Source organism: Syngnathus leptorhynchus, chromosome 12 (assembly GCF_054491065.1).
Source record: "Syngnathus leptorhynchus isolate UIUO chromosome 12, UIUO_Slep, whole genome shotgun sequence".
Taxonomy (NCBI): Eukaryota; Metazoa; Chordata; class Actinopteri; order Syngnathiformes; family Syngnathidae; genus Syngnathus; species Syngnathus leptorhynchus.
Genome location: NC_141206.1, coordinates 11,076,677 through 11,092,635, shown reverse-complemented (window position 1 = coordinate 11,092,635; position 15,959 = coordinate 11,076,677). Strand labels below are relative to the sequence as shown.

The window sequence follows — 15,959 nt, the reverse complement described above, 5'->3', positions numbered from 1 at the left end:
CGTAGAGTTTTTTTTTCTCGCCCGCCCCCCCTTACACACACATTTGTTTTTCCCCTTGCGGCGCGTAATGCTTTCTCACGCCGACCTCCTGGATGCTCGCCTGGGTGAGTTGTCCTCGCCCAACTCGGCGCTTCAACTCTGCTGTAAGCTCCACTCACTCACTCACTCACTCACACACACACACTCGCACGATCGTCACTGTCAGTGCACGCTGTCTTCATGTGATTCACCGCGCTTTAATTCATTGGAAAAGCAATTCTTCTTATTATTCTTATTATTATTATTATTATATTTGGTGCGTAATTTGATTTCACAATGGTGGAATGGAGAACGCAAGGCGAGTCTTTCCACGGCAGATATTAAGTCCTGACTTATATTTCTACTAACTTTTATATATGTGTTTGACTTTTTTTTCTTTTTTTCTATTTTATTATTTCATAATTTTCTCCCAGTTTAATGGGGACAACTGAGAGTACGAAAATAATATTTGCTCATTGGGGTTAGAAGTTTTCCTATTACAAACCTTGCTCGACAAATGAAATGTTGACACTTTGGGGACAAATATGTTTTTTTACGTTTGATTCAATCCTTCTACTGCAATAGGTTAGCTGTATTTTAATTTGATTAAAAACATGGAATCGATCAAAATTCGGTCAATTTATAGCACATAAATTAAATCAATGCAAGTTTGACACGCATTTGTTTTGTTTTTTCCCATAGCTTTTTGTTTCAAAGTCATTTCGGGTGTTGGCAAGCACAGGAAATCGCCTGAGCTCAAATTGACACAAAGTACTAGAACATTTCAAGGTGCGGCTAAATGAAGATGTTTGGTTTTTTGCACGTGCACAGGGATGAAAGATGCAGCCGAGCTCCTGGGCCACCGCGAGGCTTTAAAGTGCAGGTTGTCCGGAGGCGGAGAGGACCCGGGACACTCCACTGAGCTCGGTCTGGGCCCGGGCTCGGGGCCGGGCCCGGGCCCGGACGGCGTGAACGGCGCCACCATACTCCCCGCCGACGACATCACCTCCTCCGGGCCGGCAGGAGGAGCCGGGGGAGGCCCAAACTCGGTGCAGGTGATCAAGGAGCAGGATAAGCAGCAGAATGGCGGCAACGGAGGTCAGCAGCAGCAACCGAATCAGAACCAGCAGCAGCAGGCCCAGAAACAGAAGCGGCACCGGACCCGCTTCACGCCGGCGCAGCTGAACGAGCTGGAGAGGAGTTTCGCCAAGACGCACTACCCGGACATCTTCATGCGGGAAGAGCTTGCCCTTAGGATCGGCCTGACCGAGTCCAGAGTGCAGGTATTGCAACGCCGGCCGACGGTCGTCATCATCGACAATGAACTCCATTCCGTTTTGTGTTGGGAAAATGCAAATGCATTTCGTGTCATTCTGCTGTTTGAGGAAAAGGAACATTTTTGTTGACAAAATGCAATCGTCATTTATGATCAACATTTGCAGAGCAAAAACAAAACAGTATTTTATTTTTGTGTCGTCATTTTATTTTTATTTTTTTACAAAGCCAAATAAATCTTTAAATTTAAGAAAAGACACACTTCACTAACGTGCCAAAACAAAATAGTGATGGAATGGAAAAATGTGGTCTCCATTTGAAAATATTGCGTCTTCTGTCAAATCGGTATCAAATCATTTGAAACGAAACAAGATGAGTTAGTCCATTTTCGTCAACAACATTTGAAATGATTCAGATCGTTGCAAAAGGTGTTTAATATCATAAACAGAACTATGATGATGTCACGATCATATTTTAGAGCCTATATATGCGCGTATATTTGGTTCAAATAAAAAAGAAACACCACGTGACGCAGGATTGCTGATTCAAATCGATTATTATTGCGATTACTGTTGTTTAACAATTATATGGCTGTGTAAAAATATCGAGCGCACGTCAATGCACGAACAATAGAATGGATAAGAATATCCTGAAAGCCAAGCCAAGGGGGCCTCAACAACACCCCGATAATAACCATGAGCATCACTATCATCATCATGAATGCAATTGTTCTTATGTGGGCAATTGGACTGCAATTTGCATACAATTAGAAAGAGTCAAATGATGACGAGACGAGCTTCATTTTTATATTGCAGTGACTTTTTTTTTTTGACATTCTTGGGAATATATACAATAGCAAACGATATCTGTTGTTTGATTGTTATGCTTTTGGCGCTCCGCTTTCCACGCAAATGTCGCTCGCCTTCCTCCATCCATCTTGTGACGACGAGTCGGGAAATAAGCTCATCACCATTTGTCACCGGTGCTTTTCCTCCGCATTAACGCGACACAATATGCCTCACTTTCATTTCGGAAGTCATTATCGCGGCTAGACAGGCAGGCATTTTTCCTCTTGCGCTATAGTGACCTAGCTGTGCCAAGCCCCTTTTTGCCTTATTGCAAATCCAATTATTTCTTCTCGATTGTGTGCGCAAACCGGAAAGAAAGACAAATGAAAATGTATTCAATTGAACATGTGGGTGCAATTGCCTGCTTCTTCTTTTTTCAAATAAAATAGTGCTCATAAATAATGAAGAATTCGTTCAAATAACAGACAAGGTAAAAGAAAATATCAGTTAAAACACTAACGAAAGTGCTTTGTAAAGACGAGTGCGCTTGCTTCGTGTGACGCAAATTATAAACGTCATCCCTCACAAATAACTTATTTCCAGATCATTTTAGATTGATATCCAAATCTAGTGTGTCGAGTGAATATCTATCCAGACTTTAATTGACACAACATATATAAGTTTTATGACAGTGCAACTATGTTGGGGTGGAGCCTTTTGTATGTAGCAATTACCAAAGTTCAAGACTAGCCGTCACGCCGAGCTAACGCGCTAGCATTTGCATCATTTTGATGTGGCGCAAAGTGTTTCTGAAAACCAACACTGATTTGAATTAGAAAGAAAAAAGCATTCATGCTAATCCTAAAGGCCTTGCAACGTTGACTGTGACATGCTCTCATTGAATGCAGGTGTGGTTCCAGAACCGCCGAGCCAAGTGGAAAAAGCGCAAGAAGAGCACCAACGTGTTCCGGGCCCCGGGCACGCTGCTGCCCACTCATCACGGCCTGCAGCAGTTCACCTCGGCGGCGGCGGCGGCAGCGGCGGCGGCCATGGGCGACGGCCTGTGCTCCTTCCACGCCAACGACGGGCGCTGGGGCCCCGGTAATATGTCCCAGCTGCAGCTGCCTCCGGCCTTGGGTGGCCGCCAGCCACCTATGGCTCAATCCCTGGGCCACTCTCATTGCGGGCTCCAGCCGCCACCGGCCACCTCCATGGGGCTGTCCAACATGTCGGGCGGCGGCGGCGGGCTGCAGTCTCACCTGTACCAGTCCCCCTTCCCCGGCAACGTGAGCGGCTCGCCGCAGCCGGAAAGTGACATGTGGCGGGGCACGAGCATCGCCTCGCTGCGCAGGAAGGCTCTGGAGCACACAGTGTCCATGAGCTTCACCTGATCCCACCCACCACTCCGATGTTTTGCCAATTCCTGTGTCAATGATGAAAGAAAGAAAAAAAAAGAAATGTGGTATTTTTTTCTTATCCCACCCAATGTGCAGTTGTCCTCCTTCCACGTTTTGGCACCACTTGAAAGTTGCTGATGGTCACAAAAGTTGGTCTAAAATTGCCACTTCTGCTTCAAGGGGAAGTCAAGTCAAACAGTTTGTTGACGCAAATGTGTTCCGCTCCACTGAAATGGAGATCACCCTGCGGGCAACGGTGATGTCATTTGACAAAATGGCCGCCGCCCGAGATGGGGCCAAACGGCGGCTGCATTTGGCTGCTGAATTCCGATTCTCTGTCCGCGTGAATGTTTTGGTGCCGCTTCAACTCGTCAACATCCACATTCCAGAATGTCTTAAGTATTTATTCTAGCTTTGATTTTCACAGCGCAATCATTTTGCCCTTGTGCTTATTTATTATCTTGAGCTCATTCTAACTTATTGACTTCAAAGTGGACTTTTGGCACTATGGATGAAAAAGAAAGGGACTGTCAGTCAGGTGTGCTGCTGCTGCTGATGACGACGGTGGTCTCATGGACATGTTTCTATCAATTCCATGTATAAAGTATTCCAATAAAATGGAAATCATTTCAGAATTATAAAGGACACATCACGTGATTCAGTTATTGTTTCATTCTTTTGTACCTGTGCATTTTTATTGTGTTTATTTTGACACAAACAATAGAAAAGCCATCTGAACTGCTTCTTCTCACATCGTCTATTAAAAAGAGTTTTCAATCTTTTTTGATGCTCATATTTTACAAACAAGATTAATCATGAATCCAACTAGCTCCGTATAAATCAATAATATTTGCATTCTGGTTAGTAATAATAGTCATAATTTTTGGTGCACCAACTTGAGCCGATGAAAAAGAAATAAAACAACAATCAATTCAAGTATGTGGTTAAAATCATGCGATACGAGATTTCTTCTTCTCGTCACTCATTTTCAAATGCTCTCGTCGTCCAAGCACGCCCTTGAGCTTTTCTATTAGCGCGTGGAAGGCAACCTCACGAGCCCTGACAAGCGCGGTGGATCCACACTAAATCACCAATCAGCATGTGAGCCTCCATCAAGGTCACGCACAGGGCCCACGATACCAGTCAAATTTGGAATCACATGTTGGCCAGATCAAGTGATCATTTCTCTTTTCAGCATTTGTTAGTGTCATTGAAGGTTGTGTCACCTGCAAGTTAAGAACAAATGTGACGTCTTAGTCAAATGAAGTGCGTCAATGATAGATACTTTTGGAAATTTGTAATCATAATAATCTTTTCGATTTGTAAGATTGGCACATACTGCCACCTACTGCCTACTAGCAGAATGACTAGCGGTGCGTTCGACGGAAATTGGAAATGAATCAACACACCGCAAAAGAAATTGTTTTCAAATATTTTCCCTATCTAAAGCATAAAATAAATACAATAAAACAATTATTTATAGCGTTATCTCAAAGTGACGTGTTAAAATGCTTTCCTCTGCGGCATTTGTACCAGTGTCACGGTCAAGTATTGTCCACCACAGGCTTCCGTCGTTAAGTCATATGGCTGATTTGTTGTGGTCGTATCTGGAGCTCAAGTTCTCCTTTTAAAATCTTTCTGCCCGTCATACTAACGAGCCCAATCGTTTCTCTGGGTGGGATTTTTCCAAATAAGCGAGTCACATTGAAAGCGGACACGTTACACCGATGACCGGTAAGCCAAAAGGCCCTGAAACGCGGCACAAGAAGATAGCGTGAGATGTTTTGCTTTGGCTAAACGTTTAAGGTCCGTGATTTCATTGATGCCATAAATGCGAGTCGAGCTCATTCCATCTTCATCTCTGCAGGTAACGACATCCGCTAAAAACACAGCAGTCATGCTTCGGTGGATTTTTGGCGGTCGTGAAGCTCAAAGCTCCGTGGAGGTGAGATGTTACTGAACGTCACACACGCTCACCCAGCACACACGTTCAAAATGATATATGAAGATAATGACAAGGTAAACATGAACAAAAATGGACCACTTCAAGTGGTGGAGCTCAAAGTGTACATTTGAACATTTTTTCGTGAGGATAAGCGGTTCAAATCATGGATGGATGGATTTAAAAAAAAAAACCTTACATCTGCAGAAAAGCGGAGTGCTGTGCATCGGCGAGGAACAGCCCAAAAACTGCTTCACTGAGCTGCAGGTGCTGAAAGGACATTTTGACATTGTTCGATTTCTGGTGCAGATTGATGACTTCAGGTAAGCGAGTCACCCCCACTCACTCACACACACCCTCAACCACTCCATCCCTTACATTGATTGACAGGAGAGAGGTAGTAGAGCGTGACAAGATCACCAGCAGCAGCACCATCAGCAGCAGCGGCATCATCCTTGTTATTGCTTTTCATGTATTGTCCTGATGTCTGTCCTATGGCATTTGTGCGAAGCGCTGGCCGGGACCGAGGGCCTGTCTGGGCCGCTGTCAAAGTGTCACATGGTCACACACCTATTGCGATGACCTCTCGGGTGAAAATGACCCGACGAAAAATAACCTTGACTTTTTGCCTTTTGCTAGATGTGCGTCGGCCGGGGACGATGGCCTGGTGCTGGTCTGGAACGTGGAGGTAAGCCATTGAATGGAAAGTGAAGGGGGAGGAGGACGGAGCCCTGCGGGTAAACTCGGCCGCTCGCTCATTGTCACCCGGTTCCTTTGCACGGCCAAATAAAATTGCCGCGGGTCCATTTTCAGACGGGCGAGCGTGTGCAAGAGCTTCGGGGTCACTCCCGGCAGATCACCGCCATGGCCGTCTTGCGCCGCGGCGACGTCCGCCTCATCACCGCCTCCTCGGACCGCAGCGTCAGCGTATCCTCCTGCTCCTCGCTAGGGGATGCCAAAGAGTTTGTTTCAAAGTGTCCTTAACTCCGACAGTTGTGGGACCCCGACAGCGGCAACAGACTGCAGACCGTTCTGGACCTGCAGTCCTCTGTCAAGGTCAGCGTGGCGCAAGCATGGTTAATCAGCCCTCATCATTTTGCCATGAGAAAATGTCCCAATTTGTGTGTCAGTGCATCCTGGTGCTGGATGGCACGAGCGCCTGGATCTCCGGCGGCCAACAATTGTGCGTGTGGAGCCACGACTTCCGTCTGCGGTGTCTGAAAGAGCGCCGCAGCGACACAGGCCAGCCCCCGAAGCACCTTTGCGGCCGTAGCCGTTTTTGCGGTGGCCGGCGCTCATCTTGGCCGTCCGTCTCTTCTGCCTTTGGACAGGAATCAGCTTGCTCATCCAGCTGCCCGAGAACCGCGTGGCCGCCGCCGTGGACAAAACCATCGGTAGGCCTATTTCTGCTCAAAATGTGTGCTTTGAGCTACATTTGCACAATTTGATGTCGTTTTGCCATATGCAAAAGCAATTTTTACATCTTATGCTGTCAGTCATCTACAAACTTATGGCGAGCGGCGACGCCCTCACTCTGATGGAGGTTCGCTGCCTGGCGGACCATCAGGACCAAATCCGCGCCCTGGTCAACGTTGACGGTCAGTAGCGAACCGCCCCCCCATCAGCTGAGCCTCCCCCCCCCCCCCAACAGCGTTTCTCCTTAGACGCCGCCTTTGCCAGCGGCTCGCACGCGGGAGAGCTGATCGTGTGGGACGCGCTGGACTGCAGCATGCTGGCCTATCAGCACATTCTGTGGGAGGAGCCTCAGAACCACGCCGAGCAGTCCCGCATCCCAACGGGCGGGCCCAAAACCAGCGAGATGTCCATTCAGCACCTGGCCTCCAACGGAAACGTCAGTTACATGTCCGTACACAGAATGAAAAAGCTATTCTTCAAAATGATCTCATCAGCTAGTGGCGGCGGCGGTGGGCAGCGGCGTGTACGTGTTCAACGTGGCCAGCAAGACGGCGGCGGCGTACCGGAAGCGCGCCCACGACTCGGACGTGCTGCACATCTCGCTGCTGTCTGACAGGTCGGCCGGGCGCGGGCAGAAAAGCGTCTTTTTTTGCGACTCGGCTGTCCTTTTGATTTCAGCGAGCTGATGTCGTGCTCGGAGGACGGCAGCGTGAGGATGTGGGAGATACGAGAGCTGCCTTTAGCCGGAGAACCCGCTTCTCCAGGTCCCATTTTCTCTCTTCATCAGTGCATGAAATGTGGACTTTATTCGTGCAATATTCCGCCTTTGATCCTTTCAGGCTTCTTTGGGATGTGGACCTTGGGGCGCTCCAGCCGGCAGGCCTGCCCACCTCCGTCAAAGAAGACCTCGGACGTGGCGCCCAGCAAGACGCTGGAGTTGACGGGCGACCTGATCGGACACTCGGGTGCAGTCCAGGTGCGTCTTTTCGGCACGCGGGCAAGGTTCACGAAAACTGCCTAACAAGCCCGACCATTCACCGTCGTGGTCGTTCAGATGTTCGTGGCCTTGCCGGAGAACGGCCTGCTGACGTGCTCGGCCGACCACCAGCTTATCCTTTGGAAGAACGGCGAGAAGCAGTCGCGCCTCCGCAGCCTGGAGCTCTTCCGGAAACTGGAGGAGAAGGGCGGACTGTGAAAGACGCTTTGACATTTGTACAAGGAACAATCATTTATTTATAGATCACTTTTCAAATAAAAAAGTAGATCAAGGTGCTCTACATAAAAACCATTTTCTGACTAAAACACACAGAGCTCGACCTCCCATTTTCCACACGCACACACAATTTATAGAATTCTAAAGAGACGTTTATTTTCTACTTGTTGTTATGATATATATATATTTTTTTTACTATGTATATTAATGTAGGCGCTGGTGAGTGTTTTCTGTCAAAAACGTGGATTTTTGTTTTTTGTTCAAAAGCCCGGTCGTGCCTACGGTAAACGACAAAGCTCAATTCAAGCGAAGCCAAGGGCGCGCGCGTTCTTGCCAAGGTTCCTTGTTTTGACTTGGAACGCGCATCGCTACTTCCGGGATGGTGTAAACGCGCTCGATCGATTGGCCGAATGAAGATGAGCACTACATCCGTTGGCTGAGCGGAGTCACGTGACACTAAAAGTGTCTTACCACGGAAATAAATATGTAATTTTTTAAAGACCGTGGCTCTGACAGAAAACGCTAATACGTCTTTCTTCACAGTTTCCTTAAACTATTGATGACCCCAAACTATAAATGAAAAAACAAAAAACGTAACGTCGTCGTTGTTCGCAAAGACTTGTGGGTAACGTCGAGCCAGAGCGCAGCAGCACGAGACAGTTGACGGTAAAGGCACTTCTGAGCCAATGTCGATGTTGGGCCCACTTCATGCGAGGATGCTCATCCATAAGTGTTGTTCGGAAGAGTAACGAGCCGGCGGCGCTGTGTCCTTCATGCACAACATGAGCATCAGCGAGCATTCCTTGCAAGCTCTGTCGTGGAGGAAGCTCTACCTGAGCCGGGCCAAACTCAAAGCTTCCAGCCGGACCTCCGCTCTGCTCTCCGGCTTCGCTATGGTGACGCATTCATTCCATGCCTTCCAAATCACAGCGCACGCAGTGTTCTGACAATGCTAAGGAATAGCTGAGCTTCTTCTGCCCGTTTGTTGCTAGGCAGAGTTCGGAGGGCTCGGTCGTCAAACTCACAATCATCTAACGGCTCCGTATTCAGGTGGCCATGGTGGAAGTGCAGCTGGACAACAGCTACCCGTACCCTCCCGCCCTGCTGATCGCCTTCAGCGCGTGCACCACCGTGCTGGTGGCCGTGCACCTTTTCGCCCTGATGGTCAGCACCTGCATCCTGCCCAACATCGAGGCGGTCAGCAACGTGCACAACATCAACTCGGTGAGCGAGTCGCCGCACGAGCGCATGCACCGCCACATTGAGCTGGCCTGGGCCTTCTCCACCGTCATCGGGACGCTCCTCTTCCTGGCCGAGGTGGTGCTCCTCTGCTGGGTCAAGTTCCTGCCCGTCAAGCCCGGCAAGGCCGGCAACGACACGGTGTCGGCGGGCGTGGCCGCCGCCATCACCTCCACGTCCATCATGGTCCCCTTCGGCTTGGTGTTCATCGTCTTCGCCGTGCATTTCTACCGCTCGCTGGTCAGCCACAAGACGGACCGGCAGTTCCAGGAGCTGGAGGAGCTCTCCAACCTCACCAGGCTGCAGAACCAGCTGGACAATAGAGGCGAGTCCATTTTGCGTTCGCCGAGCTCGCACTTCCCGTAAGGTGTACCTGAGTGAGTGAACTGCCTGCCAGCTAAATATGACACGGATTTGTGATTTCAAGGCTGTTTCCCGAGCTGATCCAAAGATTTGTGTGCGTACCTGCGTCATTTGTAAGATTGTCCAATCGTGATGGATCTCATTTGAACAATTTCAAATAGGCAGGTTACCCCAAACTTGAAATTGCAAGTCTTCACTGTGAATTTTTTTGTCCCAAGTTCACTGGAACAAACTCTTGTTTGTCTTGCCTGCTGCTTTTCAATTACGCGTGATAATGATTCGGATTTTAATTGTACTTGTACTTTCTTGTTATTTTAATGACTGTGTTTTATGTGTACATCTCATCTGGCTCAATGGGCCCAAAAAAAAGGGACCTAAACCACTTGAGGTCAGCCGTACTTTTTACACTGGACTTTTTGTTTTGTTTTTGTTTTTTTTTCCCCCTCCAAATGTGTATGTGTCCAAGCGACTGGAAATGTCTTCCGGCTGATTTTAAGCAGCGGGAAAAATAAAGCAGCCGCTCCAGTCAGTGCCTCTTAGGAAAATCATACAAATGAGTTGAATTTATTTTGGAACCAAAGTTGTTTTCAGACATCAACAATCAAAGTGGGCCCGCTGGGCTTCTTGCAGAACCATCTGCACATCCACCAGTTTCACCTAAGAGGGAGATCAATCACAGCTTGAACTCGTGATTTCATTCATTGTAGCCACTTTTGGTGTGTACGACAAAAGTCACTCGTGAGCTTTTTGTCTTCATGGTACCTGTGGAATGGGACAATTTCCGGTGCGCAAGTCCTCCACGGTCCCGCATCTGGGTTCCCCTCGCACCCAGAGGCCCCGGTACAGCTGCCCTTTGTCACAGTAGAACAATTTCCCCATGCCGCTTTTCTTGCCGTCCCTCCAGGAACCTTCGTACCAGTTGCCGTTAGCTGGAGACACACGGCCGAGAGTCAAAATTTAAAAAAAAAATCAAAAATGTGCCGACGCTCACCTGGAAACGCAACCCGCATCGACATTGCCCCCTCGTGGTGCTTTATGGTTATTGCGGGAATCGAAATGTGTCGTGTTGTTACCATAGCGACGGATGCCGAGTCCATGCTCCTTATCCTTCATCCATTCTCCCTCGTAGACATCCCCGTCGCCAAAGAACATTCTCCCCCAACCGCTACGCTGGCCCTCGCTCCACTGGCCCTCGTACGTCGCGCAATTGTCGTAAAAGTAAATCCCGTGGCCCTAAGGAAAGAAGCAGCAGCATACGGAACGAGCGAACAAAGATCCAATACTATTGTGAAGAGCTGCATGACGCACATGCTTCATCCCGTTTTTCCATTCACCGCAGTACTTTTGGGCGTTCGCTCCAAGTCCACTGCAAATGCCGTATCCGTGGCGTTTGCCCATCTTCCACTCGCCATTGTAAAGGGTCCCGGACTTCTTCCACACTTGAACTCCCCTGCCTGGAATGGTTGCAAGCAACCTCGGTCAGTCATCCTCGAGTTGATCCCTGACTCTTTTCAGACGCACCGCACCGCACCGTGCTTGTTGTTGTCGAGCCACTCGCCGGTGTATTCGTCTCCGTTGACGGAGAAAACCGTCGCGCGCCTTCCGCATTTGCTTGACTTGTTTTGCAGCGCGGCTGAACGGGACGAATTGCTTCGAGCTGCTTTCAGGAATGGCATGCTGGTTGGTGAAAAGGCAAAGTTTGATGAAGAAATAACATGATTGAGCGGAGGATAACGGGACTATTCGGAAATCAGCATTCTTTCGTCCAAGAAGATGAATGGATCTCACCTTTTTCAAAAAGTATGCGAAGATTCCAACACGCAACTTTAGTACTGTGATTTTGACCTCGCACCTTCCAGAGCCTTTTCCTCCCTGGCAAATCTCTGCAAGCTTGTTTGGAGCCGAGAGGACATTCCTTGTATCCCGGCAACAGAATTGCGTGAAGAGTTTGCAATAATTGTGTGCTTTTAAACCAGTATTTGTATCTCTTTTTCTAAACAATTCACCTTTTGTGTTTTTCGTGCCAATTTCATTTTCAAGTGAGTTCATTTGAGCCGAGAGGACATTCCTTGTATCCCAGCAACAAAATTGCGTGAAGAGTTTGCAATAATTATGTGCTTTTAAACCAGTATTTGTATTTCTTTTTCAAAACAATTCACCTTTTGTGTTTTCATTTTCAAGTGAGTTCATTTGACGACTGCGACACAAGTTTGGAGTGGTACGATGTTGTGCGCATGCACAGAAACGTCCCGGTCGGTCCACGGCAATCTGCGCATGCGCAGGTTGGCCCAATGAAAGCGCGCCTGAGTAGACAGTCATCCATCCAACCTATGTGTGCAGCAGCTTTTGTCCTCTTTACTGTACATTGGCACCATGTCCATAGCCAAGTTCCAGGCCGAGTGGCAAGAAATCGACGAGGAATATCAACAATTGCAGGTCACTTGTCTTTTTCTTTTACATCGCATCGTGCATCGGCGAGGAGGTCGAAGTCGCTACGTCATGCGGTGGTTGACACTGACAGCTAGCTCCTGCTGCACTAGAGCTGGAGCTGGAGCTGGTGCTGGAGCTGGAGCTGGTGCTGGAGCTGGTGCTGGAGCTGGTGCTGGAGCTAGTGCTAGAGCTAGTGCTAGAGCTAGAGCTGGAGGCTCCGAGCCGGTGCTTGCCATCAGTCGTCATTAAAAGCCACAATAGAGCAAGTTCTATTAGCCTTAAATCATCAGCCGGTGTTTGTCTACTTCACGGCCGACATTTGCAGCCCGAAATGAAGCGCCAGCGTAGCGTTTTTCTTTGCTGCAAAATGAACCACATGATCATTGCGCTTTATTAGCTGCAGTTTTGCACGGGGTTTTGTGTTTTAAGTTTAGGATGTGCGTTCGTCTACCTGTTTCCTTCACGAGTGTGAAGTCTTCCACAGTCCCTGAATGCATCATTAGCACGCGCAAGCTAGCTCACGTTAGCTGGCTAATTGGAGCAAGTGTACTTTGTGCGCTAACTCTTGAACACCCACAAAGACAATGCAAGTGATATTGACACATATTCGACAATGTTCGACAATATTCGACGCATTCCACAATGGTTTCGTCCAACAACATGTCGCGCTAGTGGTTGCATCGCAGCCGAGCTGCTTTGGGTTCGAATCCGGGTCACCCAACTTCCTGGCATTCTCTAAAACAATGCATGGTACTTTTACCAAGACTCTAAATCATCTGTGAATGCAAATGGTATTTTTTTGTGTGTGTGCTTTGTGTACAATTCCAGGAAACTCACAAACTGTACAGGCAAAAATTGGAGGAGCTGACCAATCTCCAAACCACATGCAGCAGCGCCATTGGAAAACAAAGGAAACGTCTGAATGAGCTCCACTGCAGCTTAACCAAGTCAGAAATTGCTTGAGCAGTTTGAATGACAGCCCATGGAAGCACTCACCATCTCTGCTGTGTGTTGCAGATGCATGCAAGGCTGCGACGACAAACAGATGCAAGTGATCGCGGACATCCAAAGCCAAATCAAAGAGAAAGAAAACGTCTTCTTTGACATGGAAGCCTATTTACCAAAGAAAAATGGGTCAGTGTCAGTGCCCCCCTCTCCCTGCCCTCGATTTGTCCACATTGCTGACTTGGTCAAGGGTAGCAAATGCGCACCTGATACCCAAAGTCTTTTTGTCTGTCAGACTGTACCTGAACTTGGTCCTTGGCAACGTGAACGTGACGCTCCTCAGCAACCAGGCCAAGTAGGAGCCTCGCTCGCCTGCGCCTCAGCACGTTCGGCCGCCGGACGTGATGGTCTGCTCTGGTATCTCGCGCAGGTTCGCCTACAAGGACGAGTACGAAAAGTTCAAGCTGTACATGACTATCATCCTCATGTTCGGGGCCATCACGTGCCTCTTCCTCCTCAACTATCGGTGAGCGAGCACAATTATCGATGCGCTTCTGGACTTGATGAAAAGTATCAATATTAGCTCTTCTCGACTCGACCAATTTATTGCAGATTTGGAATTTTTTTCTCGACGCATTTGTGCCCCCAAAATGAATGAATGAATTGTTGTAACTATTGTGTCAGCGTCACAGATGAAATTTTCAACTTTTTGCTGGTGTGGTACTATTGCACGTTGACAATACGAGAAAGCATCCTCATGAGCAACGGGTCCAGGTCAGTCCGGTCCGGCAGCTCTTCTCTTCTCGCAGCGCAGCGCCGTGAGCGACCGTCTGACCGCTGTGCTTTTTGTGTGTCAGGATTAAAGGCTGGTGGGTGTCTCATCATTACGTGTCCACCTTCCTGTCCGGCGTGATGCTCACCTGGTGAGTCGAAAGGGCGACGAGTGCATCGTGTTCGCTAAATCTTGCGCAAACGCCAACTGGTTTGCTCGCAGGCCGGAGGGGCCCACGTATCAGAGGTTCCGAAGTCAGTTCCTGGCTTTCTCCATCTATCAGAGTAAGTGCTTTTTCTCATTGAACAAGTGCCACCATTTGCGATTCATTGGCCAGCCGCTAGAGGGAGCCCGAGTATCACCGCTCGAGAATCCCTCCACATGTATTCCTTTCCAATATTTTTCCAAATGATGACCTTTCACCTGGTAGCTGATTTGACGTTTTTCATGGCTTGAAAAATGCCACTTGGTTTCTTGTCTGCAGGTTTTGTGCAGTTCCTGCAGTACTACTACCAAAGTGGCTGCTTGTACAGACTGCGGGCTTTGGGGGAGAGGAATCAGCTGGACCTCACCGTGGGTGAGTGCCGGCTGAAACGGAGCAAAGCTTGCTGGAGGCAGCTGGCGACACCCAAATCCTTTGTGTGTCTGCAGAGGGATTTCAGTCGTGGATGTGGAGAGGCCTCACTTTCCTTTTGCCCTTCCTTTTTTTCGGACACGTGAGTCGGACTTTTTGACCATATTCACCGGGGCGAAAGGACGCGCCCGTCACGCTTTATGTTTTTCTTTTTTCCTCGTTCAGTTTTGGCAGCTGTACAATTGCGTGACCTTGTTTCGCTTGGCGGGACACGACGATTGCAAGGAGTGGCAGGTGAGGCCGGTCTCCGACCCGAGCGCCGTCGCGCGCTTCCGTTGGGGCTTGACAATATTTGCTAAAGTCCTAAGATGTGGGAATTTGCTTCACACCAAAATGGCCCACTTCACTTGTCGCCATTTGTCTTTCAGGCGTTCATGTTGGCTCTTACGTTCCTGGTCCTGTTCCTGGGTAACTTCCTGACCACGTTAAAGGTGGTCCAGCAAAAAGTGCACAACAAGCAGGACAGTGTGAAAAAAAGCGACTGAGACATTGCGCACAATTGGAATGTTTTTTTGTTTTGTTTGTTTTTTTGCTCTTTTGGGGAAGTCGACTCAAAGCCGGCCGGATTTAGCACGCGGGCGTCCTGTGGATTTTCTCGCTCTTTCTCTCAGGTGTGCGCGGCAGCAGCCCCAGCCCCAGCGTCGCGTCGCGCCGCGAGGGTTGGAGTCCCGGCCCCTCGCCGACATCCTCCTCGCTGCTCCATGGCGTGCATACGAAGCACACACTTGACTGTTTGTTGTGCACAAATGGACGCATATGCAACTAGCAGACGGATCCACGTTTGCGGGCCCCAACTTTGTCACGTCCACTCTTTGTGCTTCTTTCTTGTCGCCTCCACACCCAGACCGAGGTCCTTCCAGGGCATCCGGTGAACCCCCACCACATTTTTTTTGTTGTTTTTTTTGTGAAGGTCCCAATCCTACAGAAAATTCAATATCACTTTATCACTTTACCTTCCTAACTTAAGTTTGATGTCATAATGTGATCATGTTCTTGTCTTTTTTAACCTGTCCGGATCAGCAGAAATGAATGAAGGTAGCTAGCTTCATTACTGTTGAAGTAGTGCTCTGCTGCCACCTTGTGGCACTGATTATTCTTTTTTTTCCCCCCGGGATTTTGTTTTGGGGGTTTGCTGTACTCCACTTGTTCCTAAACGTTTCTCTCGCTCAAAGTCATTTCAACAAACTGCACAGCGTTTCTGTTGTCGGCACGATGGATGTGTTTGTTTTAATTGTGTCACCACTTGAACGCATCATTGTGATGATGTCATATTGCACATGTGATTTTCTTTCGGTATCGGAGGCCGCCCGCCCGCCCGCCCGCCCGTCGTGATGGCAGTGCTCTGAAACGCCGTCACGTACACACACACACGCACGACAAGGAAGGGACTGGACTATTTCCCCTAATTACGCGCAACAAATTAAATATTTCTAACTTAAGTTCACGCAAAAGTGTCTTTATTGCGCCGGCCGGCCTGCCGGCCTTTCTGCTTGGATTTGGCCTTCCGACCGTATTGTTCTCAGGTAT

The 15,959-nt window shown here is 48.6% G+C and overlaps 5 protein-coding genes across 11 annotated transcripts; 4 read left to right on the top strand and 1 right to left on the bottom strand.

Moving 5' to 3' along the window:
- Nucleotides 1-67: 67 nt before the first annotated feature.
- Nucleotides 68-4,271, top strand: otpa (orthopedia homeobox a). The gene is made up of 3 exons (XM_085926314.1): nt 68-143; nt 850-1,301; nt 2,990-4,271. The coding sequence occupies exons 1-3, from the start codon at nt 68-70 to the stop codon at nt 3,470-3,472; spliced, it is 1,011 nt and encodes a 336-aa protein (XP_085782440.1). The 3' UTR covers nt 3,473-4,271.
- A 785-nt stretch (nt 4,272-5,056) lies between these two features.
- On the top strand, nt 5,057-8,141 carry wdr41 (WD repeat domain 41). 3 transcript variants are annotated; one of them, XM_085926268.1, is made up of 14 exons: nt 5,057-5,212; nt 5,346-5,423; nt 5,628-5,743; nt 6,060-6,108; nt 6,234-6,347; nt 6,414-6,476; nt 6,551-6,662; nt 6,752-6,814; nt 6,917-7,018; nt 7,085-7,272; nt 7,331-7,452; nt 7,515-7,600; nt 7,676-7,812; nt 7,891-8,136. In XM_085926268.1, exons 2-14 carry the CDS (start codon nt 5,376-5,378, stop codon nt 8,029-8,031), a joined length of 1,341 nt encoding a protein of 446 aa, XP_085782394.1. In that variant the 5' UTR covers nt 5,057-5,212; nt 5,346-5,375; the 3' UTR covers nt 8,032-8,136. The 3 variants fall into 3 exon arrangements, with proteins under 3 accessions (XP_085782394.1, XP_085782396.1, XP_085782397.1); XM_085926270.1 differs by lacking the exons at nt 5,057-5,212; nt 5,346-5,423 and having other exon boundaries at nt 5,645-5,743; nt 6,060-6,157; nt 6,414-6,662; nt 7,891-8,141; XM_085926271.1 differs by lacking the exons at nt 5,057-5,212; nt 5,346-5,423; nt 5,628-5,743 and having other exon boundaries at nt 6,075-6,157; nt 7,891-8,138.
- Nucleotides 8,142-8,448: 307 nt separating this feature from the next.
- orai1b (ORAI calcium release-activated calcium modulator 1b) lies at nt 8,449-10,371 on the top strand. Of its 3 annotated transcripts, none has more exons than XM_085927154.1 (2): nt 8,449-8,715; nt 9,042-10,371. In XM_085927154.1, the coding sequence occupies exon 2, from the start codon at nt 9,106-9,108 to the stop codon at nt 9,652-9,654; it is 549 nt and encodes a 182-aa protein (XP_085783280.1). In that variant the 5' UTR covers nt 8,449-8,715; nt 9,042-9,105; the 3' UTR covers nt 9,655-10,371. The 3 variants fall into 3 exon arrangements, with proteins under 3 accessions (XP_085783280.1, XP_085783278.1, XP_085783279.1); XM_085927152.1 differs by having other exon boundaries at nt 8,453-8,945; nt 9,100-10,369; XM_085927153.1 differs by lacking the exon at nt 8,449-8,715 and adding an exon at nt 8,800-8,945.
- Nucleotides 9,960-11,816, bottom strand: morn3 (MORN repeat containing 3). Of its 2 annotated transcripts, XM_085927150.1 has the most exons (6): nt 11,440-11,816; nt 11,183-11,328; nt 10,960-11,105; nt 10,725-10,884; nt 10,414-10,580; nt 9,960-10,308 (listed from the first exon to the last, which is right to left on the bottom strand). In XM_085927150.1, the coding sequence occupies exons 2-6, from the start codon at nt 11,325-11,327 to the stop codon at nt 10,246-10,248; spliced, it is 681 nt and encodes a 226-aa protein (XP_085783276.1). In that variant the 5' UTR covers nt 11,328; nt 11,440-11,816; the 3' UTR covers nt 9,960-10,245. The 2 variants fall into 2 exon arrangements, with proteins under 2 accessions (XP_085783276.1, XP_085783277.1); XM_085927151.1 differs by having other exon boundaries at nt 11,183-11,816.
- An 81-nt stretch (nt 11,817-11,897) lies between these two features.
- Nucleotides 11,898-15,871, top strand: tmem120b (transmembrane protein 120B). Of its 2 annotated transcripts, none has more exons than XM_085927147.1 (12): nt 11,898-12,087; nt 12,910-13,028; nt 13,099-13,215; nt 13,322-13,381; nt 13,457-13,552; nt 13,711-13,800; nt 13,884-13,949; nt 14,021-14,082; nt 14,283-14,375; nt 14,450-14,514; nt 14,598-14,666; nt 14,801-15,871. In XM_085927147.1, exons 1-12 carry the CDS (start codon nt 12,025-12,027, stop codon nt 14,915-14,917), a joined length of 1,017 nt encoding a protein of 338 aa, XP_085783273.1. In that variant the 5' UTR covers nt 11,898-12,024; the 3' UTR covers nt 14,918-15,871. The 2 variants fall into 2 exon arrangements, with proteins under 2 accessions (XP_085783273.1, XP_085783274.1); XM_085927148.1 differs by lacking the exon at nt 11,898-12,087 and adding an exon at nt 12,162-12,831.
- Nucleotides 15,872-15,959: the final 88 nt, after the last annotated feature.